Source organism: Dipodomys spectabilis, unplaced genomic scaffold (assembly GCF_019054845.1).
Source record: "Dipodomys spectabilis isolate Male_0828 unplaced genomic scaffold, ASM1905484v1 ptg000011l, whole genome shotgun sequence".
Lineage (NCBI taxonomy): Eukaryota > Metazoa > Chordata > Mammalia > Rodentia > Heteromyidae > Dipodomys > Dipodomys spectabilis.
In genome coordinates this window covers 28,709-43,750 of record NW_024870688.1, presented here as the reverse complement: position 1 = coordinate 43,750, position 15,042 = coordinate 28,709, and the positions used below count along the sequence as shown (strand labels likewise).

At 45.2% G+C, this 15,042-nt stretch overlaps 1 protein-coding gene across 1 annotated transcript; it reads left to right on the top strand.

The window, feature by feature from the left end:
• Positions 1–63: 63 nt before the first annotated feature.
• Positions 64–7,241, top strand: LOC122128290. The gene is given in 2 exon segments (XM_042702537.1): positions 64–5,324; positions 6,812–7,241. Coding segments are annotated over 2 exon segments (5,691 nt in total).
• Positions 7,242–15,042: the final 7,801 nt, after the last annotated feature.

Here is a 15,042-nt window from a genome sequence, read left to right as displayed (position 1 = left end):
GCAAAAACGCGCAGCGAAGCTAAGTGTTGTCTGTCTCGTGTCTGTGTTCGTTAAAGTCTTAAAATGGGACAAACTGTCGCGACCCCACTTAACCTTACTTTACAGAACTGGAAAGATGTGCAAACATCAGCTCACAATCTTTCAGTAAAAGTTAAAAAAAGAAAATGGATAACCTTTTGTTCATCAGAATGGCCCACTTTTAATTGTGGATGGCCACGAGAAGGAACCTTTAACCTAACCATTGCCTTACAGGTTAAGGCCAAAGTCATGGATCCGGGACCGCACGGACACCCAGACCAGGTCCCCTATATTGTCACTTGGGAGGCTCTTATTTCTGATCCTCCCCCGTGGATAAGACCCTTCCTACCCGCCCCGGCGCCCCAAGTCCCTATTCCCTTGACCCTTCCATCTGCACCGTCCCCGCCCCTTCCGTCCTTGGCTCCCCAACCCCAACTCCCTCCTCCTCACCTCCCCTCTCCAGCTCCCCAACCTCCCTCACATTCCTCACTTTACCCAGCCCTTGTTCCCCTAGAAAGTGAAAAACAGGTGCCCCCGGAGAAAGGCAGGCCTGCCACCCCAAAGGTTCTGCCACCAGGGGAAGAAGTTCTCCTGGATTTGTTGACGGAAGAACCGCCTCCCTATCAGGGACATGCTCAACAGCCTCAGGAAGCAGCGGCTGCCGCCCCTCCACCGCCTGCCGACCCTGCACCATCCCCGGTGGCCGGTCGACTCCGCGGACGCCGAGAGCAGGTCCCGGACTCTATCTCCACCTCTCAGGCGTTTCCTCTGCGTGCAGGGACGAACGGCCAGCTGCAATATTGGCCCTTTTCGGCCTCAGACTTGTATAATTGGAAAACTAACAACCCTCCCTTTAGTAAAGACCCCTCAAAACTAACCTCTTTAATTGAATCTATCTTAGTGACTCATCAACCAACTTGGGACGATTGCCAGCAAATATTACAGGTGCTGTTGACTACCGAGGAAAAACAGCGTGTTTTCCTCAAAGTGAGAAAGAACGTCCCTGGGGACCACGGGCGTCCCACTCAACTGCCAAATGAGATAGACGCTGCTTTTCCTTTGGAACGGCCCAATTGGGACTTCAATACGGATGCAGGTAGGAACCACCTACGCCTTTACCGCCAGTTGCTGATAGTGGGTCTCCAAGGGGCCGCCCGGCGGCCCACCAATTTGGCTCAGGTAAAGCAAGTAGTTCAGAGGGTAGAGGAGTCGCCTTCGGCTTTTCTTGAGCGTCTTAAGGAGGCGTATCGCATTTACACTCCTTACGACCCTGAGGATCCAGGGCAGGCTACGAATGTTGCTATGTCTTTTATTTGGCAATCGGCTCCTGATATCAGAAAGAAGCTAGAGAGACAGGAGGATCTTCAGACATTGTCCCTCCAGGACTTGCTTAAGGAAGCCGAACGCATTTATAATAAGAGAGAGACTCCAGAAGAAAGAGAGGAAAGGCTGAGGAAGGAAGCTGAAGAGAGAGAAAGCGTACGTGATCGCAAAAGAACAAAGGAGATGAGTAAGCTATTGGCCACCATAGTATCAGGGCAGCGACAGGAGCAGGGAAAACAGAGGGGAGACAGACCGGGCCACCCATTGGAAAAAGACCAGTGTGCATACTGTAAGGAAAAAGGACACTGGATGAGAGACTGTCCAAAAAAACCCTGGGGACATCGGAGACCAAGACCCCAGACATCCTTGCTAACCCTAGACGATTAGGGGGGTCCAGGCCAGGAGCCCCCCCCTGAGCCTAGGATAACTCTGGAAGTTGGGGGGCAACCCGTCACCTTCCTGGTGGATACGGGGGCCCAACACTCGGTATTGACCACGACCCCCGGACCCCTGAGTGACCGATCAGCCTGGGTGCAAGGAGCCACTGGAGGGAAGCGGTATCGGTGGACCACCGATCGAAGAGTGCAACTGGCCACCGGTAAGGTAACACATTCCTTCTTGCATGTTCCCGACTGCCCTTACCCTCTACTGGGAAGAGACTTGTTAACCAAATTAAAGGCACAAATTCATTTTGAGGAGACAGGGGCACGCATTACTGGACCCAAGGGACAGCCATTGCATGTACTGACCCTCGGAATAGAGGACGAGTACAGGTTGTATGAACAAGAACAGGACAAAGAGGACGCCCACATACGACCTTGGGTGCGAAAGTTCCCGCATGCGTGGGCGGAGACGGGAGGCATAGGCTTAGCCGTCCACCAGGCTCCTTTAGTTATCCAACTAAAGGCCGCTGCCTCCCCTGTGTCTATAAAACAATACCCGCTGTCCCAAGAGGCCTGTCGGGGAATTCGTCCTCACATAAAGAGACTGTTAGATCAAGGAATACTAACCCCCTGCCAGTCTCCCTGGAATACTCCACTCCTCCCGGTCAAAAAGCCGGGAACTCAAGATTATAGACCAGTACAGGACTTGAGAGAAGTAAATAAGCGGGTTGAGGACATTCACCCCACGGTCCCTAATCCATACAACCTACTGAGCAGTTTGCCCCCCACTCATATCTGGTATACTGTCTTGGACTTGAAGGACGCGTTTTTCTGCTTACGAATCCATCCCAATAGCCAGCCTATTTTTGCCTTTGAATGGAAGGATCCAGAGCTGGGAGTGTCGGGGCAATTGACTTGGACTAGACTGCCCCAGGGGTTTAAGAACAGCCCCACACTGTTTGATGAGGCATTACATCGGGACCTAGCCGACTTTAGAATTCAACATCCCACGTTAATATTGCTCCAGTACGTAGATGATCTCCTGCTGGCAGCCCAGACACAGGAGGACTGCAACTCAGGGACTGAAGATCTCCTGCAGGCCCTGGGTGCCATCGGCTACAGGGCCTCCGCCAAAAAGGCGCAAATTTGTCAGAAACAAGTAACGTATCTAGGATATCAGATCAAGGACGGGCAGAGGTGGCTGACAGAGTCTCGCAAACGGGCAATTATGGATATTGCCCCACCCCAGAGTCCAAGACAGTTGCGGGAGTTTCTAGGAACAGCTGGATTCTGCCGACTGTGGATTCCCAGCTTCGCGGAGATAGCCGCCCCTCTGTACCCGTTAACAAAACCAGGGACGCTATTTGTCTGGGAAGAGATCCAACAAAAAGCCTTCCAAAACATTAAGGAGGCGCTCTTACACTCCCCGGCTTTGGGGTTGCCAGATCTAACCAAACCTTTTGAGCTGTTTGTAGATGAAAAGCAAGGATATGCAAAAGGAGTCCTGACCCAGAAGCTGGGGCCTTGGAGACGTCCTGTGGCCTATCTCTCCAAAAAGCTGGATCCGGTTGCTTCCGGATGGCCCCCGTGCCTGCGGATGGTCGCGGCGATTGCAGTCCTGGTAAAAGACTCGGGTAAGCTTACCCTAGGCCAGCCACTTGTCATCCTGGCCCCACATGCCGTAGAGGCCCTGGTCAAACAACCACCAGACCGATGGCTCTCTAACGCCCGCATGACCCACTACCAAGCCATGCTCCTAGATAAAGACAGAATACAGTTCGGGCCTGTAGTAACTCTGAACCCCGCTACCCTGCTGCCACAACCGGGGGAGGCGGAGCCCCATGACTGCTTGCAGATCCTGGCCGAAGTACATGGAACTCGACCGGACTTGACCGACCAGCCCCTCCGGGATGCTGATTTCACTTGGTATACAGATGGGAGCAGCTTCTTGGACCATGGTGAGAGGAAGGCCGGAGCTGCTGTCACCACCGAGACTGAGGTAGTTTGGGCGGAGGGACTTCCGCCTGGGACGTCAGCACAGCGTGCCGAGCTGATCGCCCTGACCCATGCACTCAAAATGGCAAAAGACAAGAGACTTAACGTCTACACCGATAGTCGCTACGCTTTTGCTACGGCCCATGTGCATGGAGAAATCTATCGCAGGCGGGGCTTACTGACCTCAGAGGGCAAGGAAATTAAGAACAAGCCGGAAATTCTGGCCCTATTGGAGGCCTTGTTCTTGCCCCAAAAACTGAGCATTATACACTGTCCGGGACACCAAAAAGGACAGACCCCGGAAGCGAGAGGCAATCGACTGGCTGACAGGGCGGCCCGGGAGGCAGCGCTAGCCGGGACTCCAACCACCCCGGTCCTCCTCCCCATGACAACCAAGCCACAAACAAAGAGACTCAGTCCGCTCCCCTACAGTCCAGAGGACATGAACGATCTAAAGAAAATGGGGGCCACCTTTGACCCTGAGAGAGGGGCTTGGACTAACGATGGGAAGACTGTTTGGCCAAGAAAGTGGACCCGTCAAATGATAGACCGCCTCCACAAACTAACCCATCTTAGCAACCGGAAAATGAAGACCCTCCTTGAGCGTGAGGAAGGGCTAATGCATCTTCTGGGAAAAGAGGACAGCCTACAAGCAGTGACAGATCAATGCACAATATGTGCCCGTGTCAACGCTGGAAAGACCAAAATAGGGCCAGGAGTGCGGGTACGAGGACAGCGACCTGGGACTCACTGGGAAATCGACTTCACGGAGATTAAGCCTGGACAGTATGGTTACAGATATCTCCTAGTATTTGTGGACACCTTCTCAGGCTGGGTAGAGGCTTTCCCTACCAAACATGAAACCTCCAGAGTGGTAACAAAGAAGCTGATGGAAGAAATTTTTCCCCGATATGGTATGCCACAGGTATTAGGGACTGATAATGGGCCTGCGTTCGTCTCCCAGGTAAGTCAGTTGGTGGCCAAACTGTTGGGGATTGATTGGAAATTGCACTGTGCTTACAGACCCCAGAGCTCAGGGCAGGTAGAAAGAATGAATAGAACGATTAAGGAGACTTTAACCAAATTAACACTTGCAACTGGCTCAAAGGACTGGGTGTTCCTCCTGCCCCTTGCCCTTTACCGCGCTCGCAATACCCCTGGCCCACATGGCCTCACCCCTTTTGAAATCTTGTACGGAGCTCCCCCGCCGGCTGTCAATTTTCTTGACCCTCATATATCTGACTATGCTAATAGCCCTTCTTTACAAGCTCACTTGCAGGCACTTCAGATTGTTCAGCGTGAAGTCTGGAGGCCTCTTGCGGCAGTGTACCAGGATCAACAAAACGACCCTGTCGTGCCTCATCGTTTCCAGATAGGAGATTCTGTGTGGGTCCGACGCCATCAGACCAAAAACTTGGAACCACGGTGGAAAGGACCATACATCGTTCTCCTCACCACTCCTACAGCCGTAAAGGTAGACGGGATCGCCGCCTGGATCCACGCGTCCCACATCAAGGCCGCCCGGACCCCGGAAGAGACCTCAACAAACCCGGACTGGAAAGTGCAGCGCACTCAAAATCCTTTAAAGATAAGACTTACGCGAATATGATTTCCTTTACTTCCCTTGCTTACTTGCTATTCCTATCCCTCTTGAGTGTTGCTTCTCCCAATCCCCACCAGCCCGTGCGACAAACCTGGCAGATTTTGTCTGGCACAGCGGATGTAGTCTGGCAGATCAGCTCCGACCGCCATCCGTGGGGAGCTTGGTGGCCAGATCTAACCCCAGATGTTTGCCAATTAGTAGCCGGATCGCCCCGCCCCTGGGACCTGCCCGGTTTCACCTTTGATAAACTCCCGGTAAAAGACTGCTCGGGCATACCCAATATGGGGGGCTTTAATGCAGGATGCTGTTCTCCTGACAAAAGGACGAGTTTAGCCAAGGTTGATTTTTATGTTTGCCCTCGAGAAGGTAGAGCAGCATCTAACCAGTGTGGACAGGAGAGTGACTACTTTTGTGCCTCTTGGGGTTGTGAGACCACGGGTGACGCATATTGGAACCCAAGTTCCACTTGGGACCTAATTAATGTAAAAAAGGGACGGCCCTGGGGTACTTCATGCTACTTCAAAAGTACGTGCCTGCCTTTAAAAGTATCCTTTACAGACAGAGGAAGAGCTTTACTTCCTGCCCTATGGATGGCAGGCAGACAGTGGGGAATTAGATGGCATACAATTGGATCGGGGCCCTATGGGGTGACATTCCAAATCAGGCTACGCAGGCAAACAATAACACCCATCCTGCCAATCGGGCCCAACCCAGTTTTATCAAAACCCAGGGTCCTCACTGCTAGAAATCCTCCGCAAACCCCCTTGCTCAGTGCCCCCGTTCCACCCCCTTCTGCGACCAGTTCCCCCTACCTATCCGCCTCAATGCCGGTCCTGGCCGCATCAGAGGCAGGGGAAAGACTCATTGACCTTGTAAAGGGAGCATATACTGCTTTAAATTATTCTGATCCCAGTCGCACCGAGAGCTGTTGGCTATGCCTGGTCTCCAATCCTCCATACTATGAAGGCATTGCTGTAAAAGCCAATTTTTCCATCCACCCCAACCCCCCTTCCATCTGTAATTCACTGCCTTCCCACCAGCTAACTCTCCCAGAAGTATCTAAGAGCGGGACGTGTTTAGGTAATATCCCCCCTTCCCATCAAAGACTGTGCAATAATAACCAGGCTGTATCCCCTAGATCCCATTACTTGGTTCCCCAAACTGGGCTCTATTGGGCTTGCAATACAGGCCTAACCCCCTGTGTGTCGGCAGCTATTTTTAATCAAAGTAAGGATTATTGTGTATTAGTACAGATTTGGCCTCGCATCACTTACCATCCTGACAGCGCTGTCCTCCAATACTTTGACCGACCAACTCAGAGAAACAAAAGGGAGCTCGTGTCTATTACATTGGCTGTCCTTCTAGGTATAGGAGGGATATCGGCTGGGATTGCCACAGGAACCACCGCCCTGACAAGAGTGGATTACTATTCAGACCTCCAACAAGCCATGAATAACGACTTAAAAACTTTGGCAAACACCGTCCAAACACTGACGGATTCGGTAAACTCCTTAGCTGAAGTGGTCCTTCAAAATCGAAGGGGATTGGACTTACTGTTCTTAAAGGAAGGGGGCTTATGTGTAGCCTTAAGAGAAGAATGTTGTTTTTATGTCAATAAGACAGGAGTAATAATCAAGTCCCTAGATAAACTTAAAAAAAGACTAAACAATAGACAGCGAGAATTTGAGTCTCAACAAACTTGGTATGAAGGGTTGTGGAATAAGTCTCCGTGGTTTACCACCCTGATATCCTCATTAATGGGACCATTAATACTCCTCATGTTAATCCTTACTGTGGGCCCCTGCATCATCAATCGCCTGATACAATTTATAAAGGACCGCCTGTCGGTCATACAGGCCCTAGTATTAACCCAACAATACCACCAACTTAAATTGACGGAGGAATCTCCAGTTGAATGAAGGATTTCATTCATACAAAAAGAAAATGGGGGGATGAAAGACCCCAGCCCGTGCTTGCCCACTAGGTACCCCAAGAAAGTTGCTGCCCCTTACCCTGCATACCTAAGGGGGTGGTGGGGCAGGATAAGTGCAGGCCGCTAACCAGGAAACGAAACCTCGAGCCTCTGAGTCACCGCCTGCAGACCCTAGCCTGACCCTAGTACATGCCTTAAAGCCAGACATTCCTAGAAAATAGCCGACCCACCTGTCCCTTCCTGTAAAACTTAACCCTAATGGCAGGGTAGGGCAGGATGTAATAAATCACTTGTCAAAATTAGGGAACAAACAGTTTCGGTGCATAACGACCCGCACAGACTTGTCCGGGCAAGTACCGACACGTCAGCTTTCCCCCCAACCCCACCTACCCCATCTGGCTAGCTTAACCTGACCAATCCTCACCCTGAGCGTAATTTGAAATTAACCAATCATCCCCCTGTAACCACGCATCTCGCTTCTGTAACCTCGCTTCTGCTGTCCATAAAAAGAGGGTGCTTTCAAGCACTCGGCGCACAAGTCTCCCGATAGACTTTGTCGCCCCGGGTACCCGTGTAACCGGTTCTCAGACACTTGACTCGAACCTTGTGGATCTCGTGGTTAAGTGCACCTGGGAGCCGAGGCATGCCCGAATAAACCTCTTGCTGATTGCATCCGCACAAGTGGTCTCGTTGTTCCTTGGGGAAGGGTCTCTTCTGATTGAAGGACACCCCAAGTCTTCGGGGGTCTTTCAGTACAAGGACCATCACACCCAACAAAAATAAAACATTCCATGGGAATGAATGTAGATCCTGTAACATACAACTAGAGAAAATAGTAATGTCTGGCATTGAGCTCCCTTAAATTATAAATAACATGAGGAAACAAAGGTCCAAAGCTATTTTGAATAGCATTTTATTTTCTGAGGATAACAGAATAACAAGACATTTTTATTGTCTGTTCTGTCACATGGTGTTAGATACAAGTATGGGATACTCTGCAGGAAGAACCTCTGTGCAACTTCTGAGGAAACAGAAGTTGGCTGTTCTTTTAAGGGTGAAGGAAATACTTCGTATCTTTTGATGGCTGTGAATCTATGGGAAATCATCAACCTAGTAAAAAAAACTAGATATAGTTATAGAATTATATCATCTTATAATAATAAAGGTCATTAAAGGCACTTTAAAACTAAACAAAGAGGGGCTGGGAAGGTGTCTGAGTGGGAGAGTGCTTGCTTTGCATGCATGAGGCCCTGGGTTCAATTCCTCAGAACCACATAAGCAGAAAAAGCCAAAAGTGGTAGTGTGGTTCAAGTGGTAGAGCGCTAGCCTTGAGCTGAAAAGCTGAGGGACAGCTCCCAGGCCCTTTTTTTGGGCACCATGGCAGACAAAATACATACATACATACATACATAAACTAAGAATAAGAACTTTAAAAGAGTAAGTTAATAGAAATTGAATATAACTTAAATAGGAATCAACAAATTTATCCTGTTAAATTCATTGAGCACTTAAATAAATGGGGAAATTCAATTCTTTCCCATAATAGATTGTTAACTGAAGAATACAAATTGAGTGAGGGAATTTTGTGTAGATGCCTATTACATATCATCTAATAGAAATGCTGTGTATGCCAGAACACATAAGCCTTCCACAGGACATAGTGCTGTCTGAAAATGAACTCATGGAAAAATGGTACAAAACCTCATTCAGAAGTCATACTAAAATTTTTCTGTGTATATGCTGATCCTGGGGTTACAACTGAGGGCTTGGGTGCTGTCTCTGAGCTAATTTTGCTCAAGACTAGTGCTGTGCCACTTGAGTCACAGCACCACTTCCAGGAGAGTTTTAGTAGGTTTTGGAGATGAGTCTCATGGACTTTCTTTCATGGGCTGGCTTTAAACATTGGTCCTCAGATCTTCACCTCCTGAGCAGCTAAGGTTATAGGCATGATATAGCAGTGCTGGGCTCCAAACTGACAATTTTCTCTCAAGAAATATCACTTCACACTGAAATAGTGAATCCAAATAGCTCATAATGGAACAAGGAATAATATTTCAGGAGCAACCCATAGTGCATCTATTCGCATATACTGTGACAGATATCAAATGTTCCCAAATCAAATCTACCCTAACCATTTTTTTGTCATAGATCCTTCTTAAAGCAATTTCAGCAAGTTTTCTTAGTTTGTTTTGTGCTTATTCTAGGTCTTGAACTTGGGGCCTGAGTACCATATCTGTGCTTCTTTTGCTTAATCATAGCATGCTACCACACGAGCTACACCCCATTTCCTTTCTTTTGGTAGTTTATTGGAGATAAGACACTGATTTTTCCTGCTTTCAACCTCCTGAGTAGATAGGATTAAAGTTGTGAGCCACTTTCCCCCACCTTCATTGTTTACTTTTGTATGCCCACATAAAGTACTTCGACCACATTTGTCCATTTGCCCTTCTCCTCACAATGCTACCCCCACCAAAAACCTTACAATAGCTTTCTTAATCCCTTGATTAAAGTAAACCAAGCAAAGAGACAATTAAAAATGACATGCTACTTCTTAGGTTGCCTTGATCTTAGCAGAGTATCACTTCAAGTTAAAAACTGATTAACAAAAATTAAAGAAAAACATCAAGGAGACTCAAATTAAAATTGAACTAAGTAAATCCTAATCTTCAAGTTTCAGTTCTCCAAGTAAAAGGAAAGCAGAAACTGTTGTTGGGAGTTCCAGGTAACCAGTGAGGCTTGATAGTCAAATGCGATGTGTGATCCTGAAGTCTGAGGGGAGTATGAGCAGTAGTAATGTATAAGTGTTTAAAATCCCTGACTTCAATGGTTATGCTGGGGTGAAGTTGAGAATGTCCTTGTTCAAGGGTATTGGGTATCATCATATTTATGACTTAATGAAATTCTGTAACATCATGATGCCTCTTCCTAAAAATTCATTGAGTTATCCTAACTACTCAGAATGCTGAGATCTGACCATCATGGTTCAGTTATCTCCAATTAATCACCAAAAAGCTGAAGTGGAGCTCCAGCTCAAGTGAAAAATCACTAACCTTGAGGGGAAAAAAGCAAACAAGAACAGATTCTAAGCCCTGAGTTCAAGCCCCAGGAGTGGGGGTGGGGGGAGTTTGATTGAGAAGGAAGACAAAAGACGGTCAAAGCCAACAGTAAAGTAGGTCGTAAGAGTTTAGAGATTACAACCTAGAATGCCTTTAACCAAGGATGCTTGTCTTAGTTGGGTTTTTCTTATTGTGATTTTTATAGGCAAACAGCATTGAATTGGAGAAAAAAATAGCTTTCTCAACCTAAATCAAATGTCAAAAAGAAGAAAAAGCCTATCTTGCGCAAGCCTATAAGACAGGAGTTTCTTGAGGGGAATGAAGAAAGCCTAAAGAAGAGCTCAGCACCCACAGAGAATGGTGTGTCAGACCAGGAAGGCAAAGAGGAGGACCAGGAGCCAGAATCATCATGTGGCTTCAATTCTGTGGATATGTGCAGTCATGTGTTCACTCACTAACTCTTAGAGGATTTTTTCATGGCTAGGACACTAAACTCTCTCCTTATTCAAATTTTCCCTTTCATCTGCTTGATCTCCAAACTTCTTAACTTTTTGGCATTTTTTTGTGTTTTTGAAAATTTTATTATTTCTCAAAAAAAGATAGCCTTTGAAGTGTTAAAAGGACATCTGGGTGAATGAAGTGGAAATATTAAAGTTTGTTTTAAAAAAGTGAATGAACTGTGGCAGTTGGAAGACATGGAAAGAGGTGTAATAAGAATAGTCTCTTCCGTGGGAAAAGTCTTAGCAGTTTTACATCTTCAACTCCATCTATAAGAAACCATTGTTCCTTATAAATGATGGTCTTGGGAATTGCCACTCCAGTGGAAACTTCCAAGTCTCACTATCTTTCCTAGAGCTCATTCCTGTTTTTTATTTTTTGTCTTCTTAAAGAAGACAAATAATGCTTAGAAAGAATTATGACAGTTATTAGGGTCTTAAAGTCACTTAAGCTAGAGTACAAGATCTTAGATTTCTCACAGAACAATCCATCACTACTTTTCCACAATGAATCCAAGTTCAAGAGAAAAAAAAAACCTGTTATTTAGTAAAATAGCAATTTTATATATTTACAGTATCTGGTGATAATGACTTGAAATGAATAAATAAATATAGCAGACAACATAAAGAGACAGTGTAAATTATTTATACTTAATCTAAAAGAGAGAAAGAAAGTAGAAAGAAAGTTTTTCAGTGGTGATCCTTGGGTTGGGACTCAGCCCTGTGCTTTCCAGGCAAGTTCTGTACCTTCTAGAATCACACCTCTTGCCCTATGTTGAAGTGAGAAAATTGAAGTGGCAAAAAGGCCTGGTTTGCAGGCATTTCTGATCCTCTATCCTAAATGGTGGCTGTTGGACCTGTAACTTGGATAAATAAAGCTTTATATATTTTAGGTTTATCAAAATGCTACTATTTCACCATATGGCTGCCCAAGATATACTTCATTGTTTTGATCAGCAGATGGTGTTTTTTTATGTTTGTTTTCTTTAAGATTGTGACTCTATATCAAACACAATTAACATTCTCTATTAGTAGAGTTATTATTTGTATAATTAAATTTGCAATTGGCACTTGATGATCCAAATATTAAGTACCATGTCCCCTGAGCAAAGTTTTGGTTCTCTGATATAAAGTTGAAGAGCCTACAATTTTAAATTTTTCTTTAATATAATAAGTAGCAGACTATTTTCCAAAATCTACTTGGTATGGCGAACTTGAATTGCTAGACCTGGTAACACTTTTCATTGTAGGATCAACTAGCTTTTCTATATAGCTCTTACCCTATACCCTGATGCCCTACTCTGCTTTGTTAGCCGTGTCCAATACTTTGGGATGTAGTCCTTTGGTTTATTTTTATCATTCTAAATCCAATCTCTATCATCAAAGATATGTCAGAATTGGCATGTTGGTCTAAATATCTGGGAATAAATCTATTTCTTCCACTGTTCTCCCCACAGACATCTTTAGGTAGAAAAATGTTGTTTCTTGCTCTTGGCCTTAGCGCCATCTTCCTAGAAAAAACTGCACCATGAGAGCCAAGTAGAGGAAGAAGCTAATGCGCAGGCTGAAGTGCAAAAGAAGAATGATAAGGCAGAGGTCCAAGTAAACCAGCTTGTGCACCAGTCGAGGCCAGAGGAGCAGGAGGAATAAGGAATGCCATAGGCTGGGATGCTGAGATGTTGGACTACATGCCGCTGTGATTTCCCAGTGGATCCAGAACTTTCATTGCCAAGATCATCTCTGAAAGACACACCTTGCTCATAACCAAGCATCCCCTAATGGTCCCGTGCCCCAGACCTGTGACATTCTGGACTAGTTCTGTTCATAGTTGTGGCCGAGTGTGACACGTGTACAATAAACCATATCTTTTGCTGTTGCAAGAAAAAAAAGGAAAGAAAAATGTTGTTTCCTTATTAAAAATGCACTCATTTCAAATATTTTGTGGAAGTTTTTTTTTGTTTCTTGTTTTTTGTTTTGTCAGTCATGGGACTTTAACTCTGGGCCTAGGCACTCTCCCTCACTCTTCAGCTCAAGGCTAGCACTCTACCACTTGAGCCACAGTGCCACTTCCGGTTTTCTGAGTAGTTTATTGAGGTAAGAGTCTCAGGGACTTTCCTGCCTGGGCTGGCTTTGAACCATGATCCTCAGATCTCAACCTTCTGAGTAGCTAGGATTGCAGGCTTGAGCCACCAGTACCTGGCTGGAATATTTTTATATGTGGATTTATGGAGGGGTGTACTTGTTTTCTACTTTTCAAACTGTTATTTAATGACCATTATATTGGTACTGGGAAATTTTATTATTTTAATTTGGGTCATTGCTTTATTTTGTTTTGTTTTTGCCCATAATGGTATTTGAACTCAGGGTCTCATACTCACCTTACTTGAACCACTGCTCAAGTCCAGCTCTTTGCTTGTTGAAGATGGAGTTGCAGACTTTTCTGCTTGGCCTGGCTTTGAATCACCATTCTCCAGATCTTAGCCTCCTACTTGAATTTTATGTGTTCAGTAGTGTGGAATGTAAGCCAGGCATGGGAAGCTCACAACTATAATTCTAGCTACTCAGGAGACTCAGATGTGAAGCCAATCCCAAACATAAAAGTTCACAAGTCTCTCAACTCTAACAAACTTCTCAGAAAAGGCTAGCAGTGGTGCCATGGCTCAGGTGGTAGAATGCTAGCTTTGAGCAGAAGAAGCTCAAGGACAGCACCTAATCCCGGAGTTCAAGCCATTGCCTGTTGTGGTGGGGGGCAGAAGAGTGGGTTTCAAACAGTCAATTGGAAACTCTTCTTCCCAACATTTCATGACCAGTCTTCCCTCTCCTCCTTCATAAAGGCCACAGTATTACAGGTTTTCTACCAGAGGCATAGAAACTGGTAATATTAAGTGCTTTTTGTTTTACATTCAATTCACTTTGGAACTTTAAAAAACTTCTATAACTTACAATAAAGATTTATACTACTGAAAATTAACTGATTTTTTGAAAAGTATAGAAAAAAATCTTTGTCAAGGGTCCCACTGAATACTAAGGAACATTCTTTATTGGGAAATTTTTACTTGTTTGCTTGTGTGTTGCATCATTTAAACACATGTGGAATTTGGGGTTTTTCAACATTTTACCACCAAATCTTCAACAAACTACATTGCCTCATTGGATTTTGCTTCAAAAGTTATAAAATATTTTAACATGTTTTTGGTTTGGTCTTTTGGGGATTTTGGCTTTTGGTATGCTAGTGGGCCAGTACATAGGTTTGAACAGAGGTCTGGAATCTTGCTTAGATTATTTTGCTCAATGAAGTCATTGTGCCATTTAAGTCACATTTCCACTTCTGGCTTTTTGCTACTTAATTGAAATAAGAATCTTGAGGATTTCTTTCCTTGGGTTGGCATCAAACTGTGATCTTCAGATCCCATCTTCATGAGCAGCTGAAATTACAAGTATGAGCCAAACCCTGGATATATTGTACTACCTATAAAACCAAAAAATGGACAAAATTCTGAAGCAAGTGTGTATGATATGTATTTTACATAATTATATAGAAAAACATAACCATGTAAGTGTGTATGTGTGTGTGTGTGTGTGTCATTTTAAATGTGTAGAGGGAAATGAAGATGTATTGAGGAAAGATTTCACCTAGGGTTTTTCACAGACTGGGCTACAATACAGTCATCATCCCATCCATCTGCATCCTTCCCTAAGATATGCACATCCTGTGGTGGTATCATGGTTATTTTTTGTGTGTGAGAGCCACTACTGGGGCTTGGATTCAGGCCCTGGTTAGTGTCCTTTAACTTTTGTTGTTGTTGCAAGGCTGGTAGTCTGCCTTTTGAACCATAGCTCAGCTTTCTGTCTTTTGCTGGTTAATTGGAGGTAAGGGTCTTTTTGCATGGGTTGGCTTTGAACTGGGATGCTAAGATCTCAGCCTTCTGAGTAGCTAGGATTACAGGCCTGAGCCTCCAGTGTCTAGCTTTTCATTATTACTTTTACAACCTACATACTCATACACATCCCTTGCATCCAAAAATCTGACAGTTCAGGCTAACTGACAAGATGTGAGGAAAGATGGCTGAGTGGATAAGTTTCCAAATGGGCATCTAGCCATATTAATATCATTTTGGTAGGTAACTTACCCTTTAGTGAGTACATATTTCCTCTTTCACTCTTTCTTTAGAAGTCAGTGAAATATTTTTCATATATCTTTCAAATATTATCTCCCAAACAGGAGATAATATTT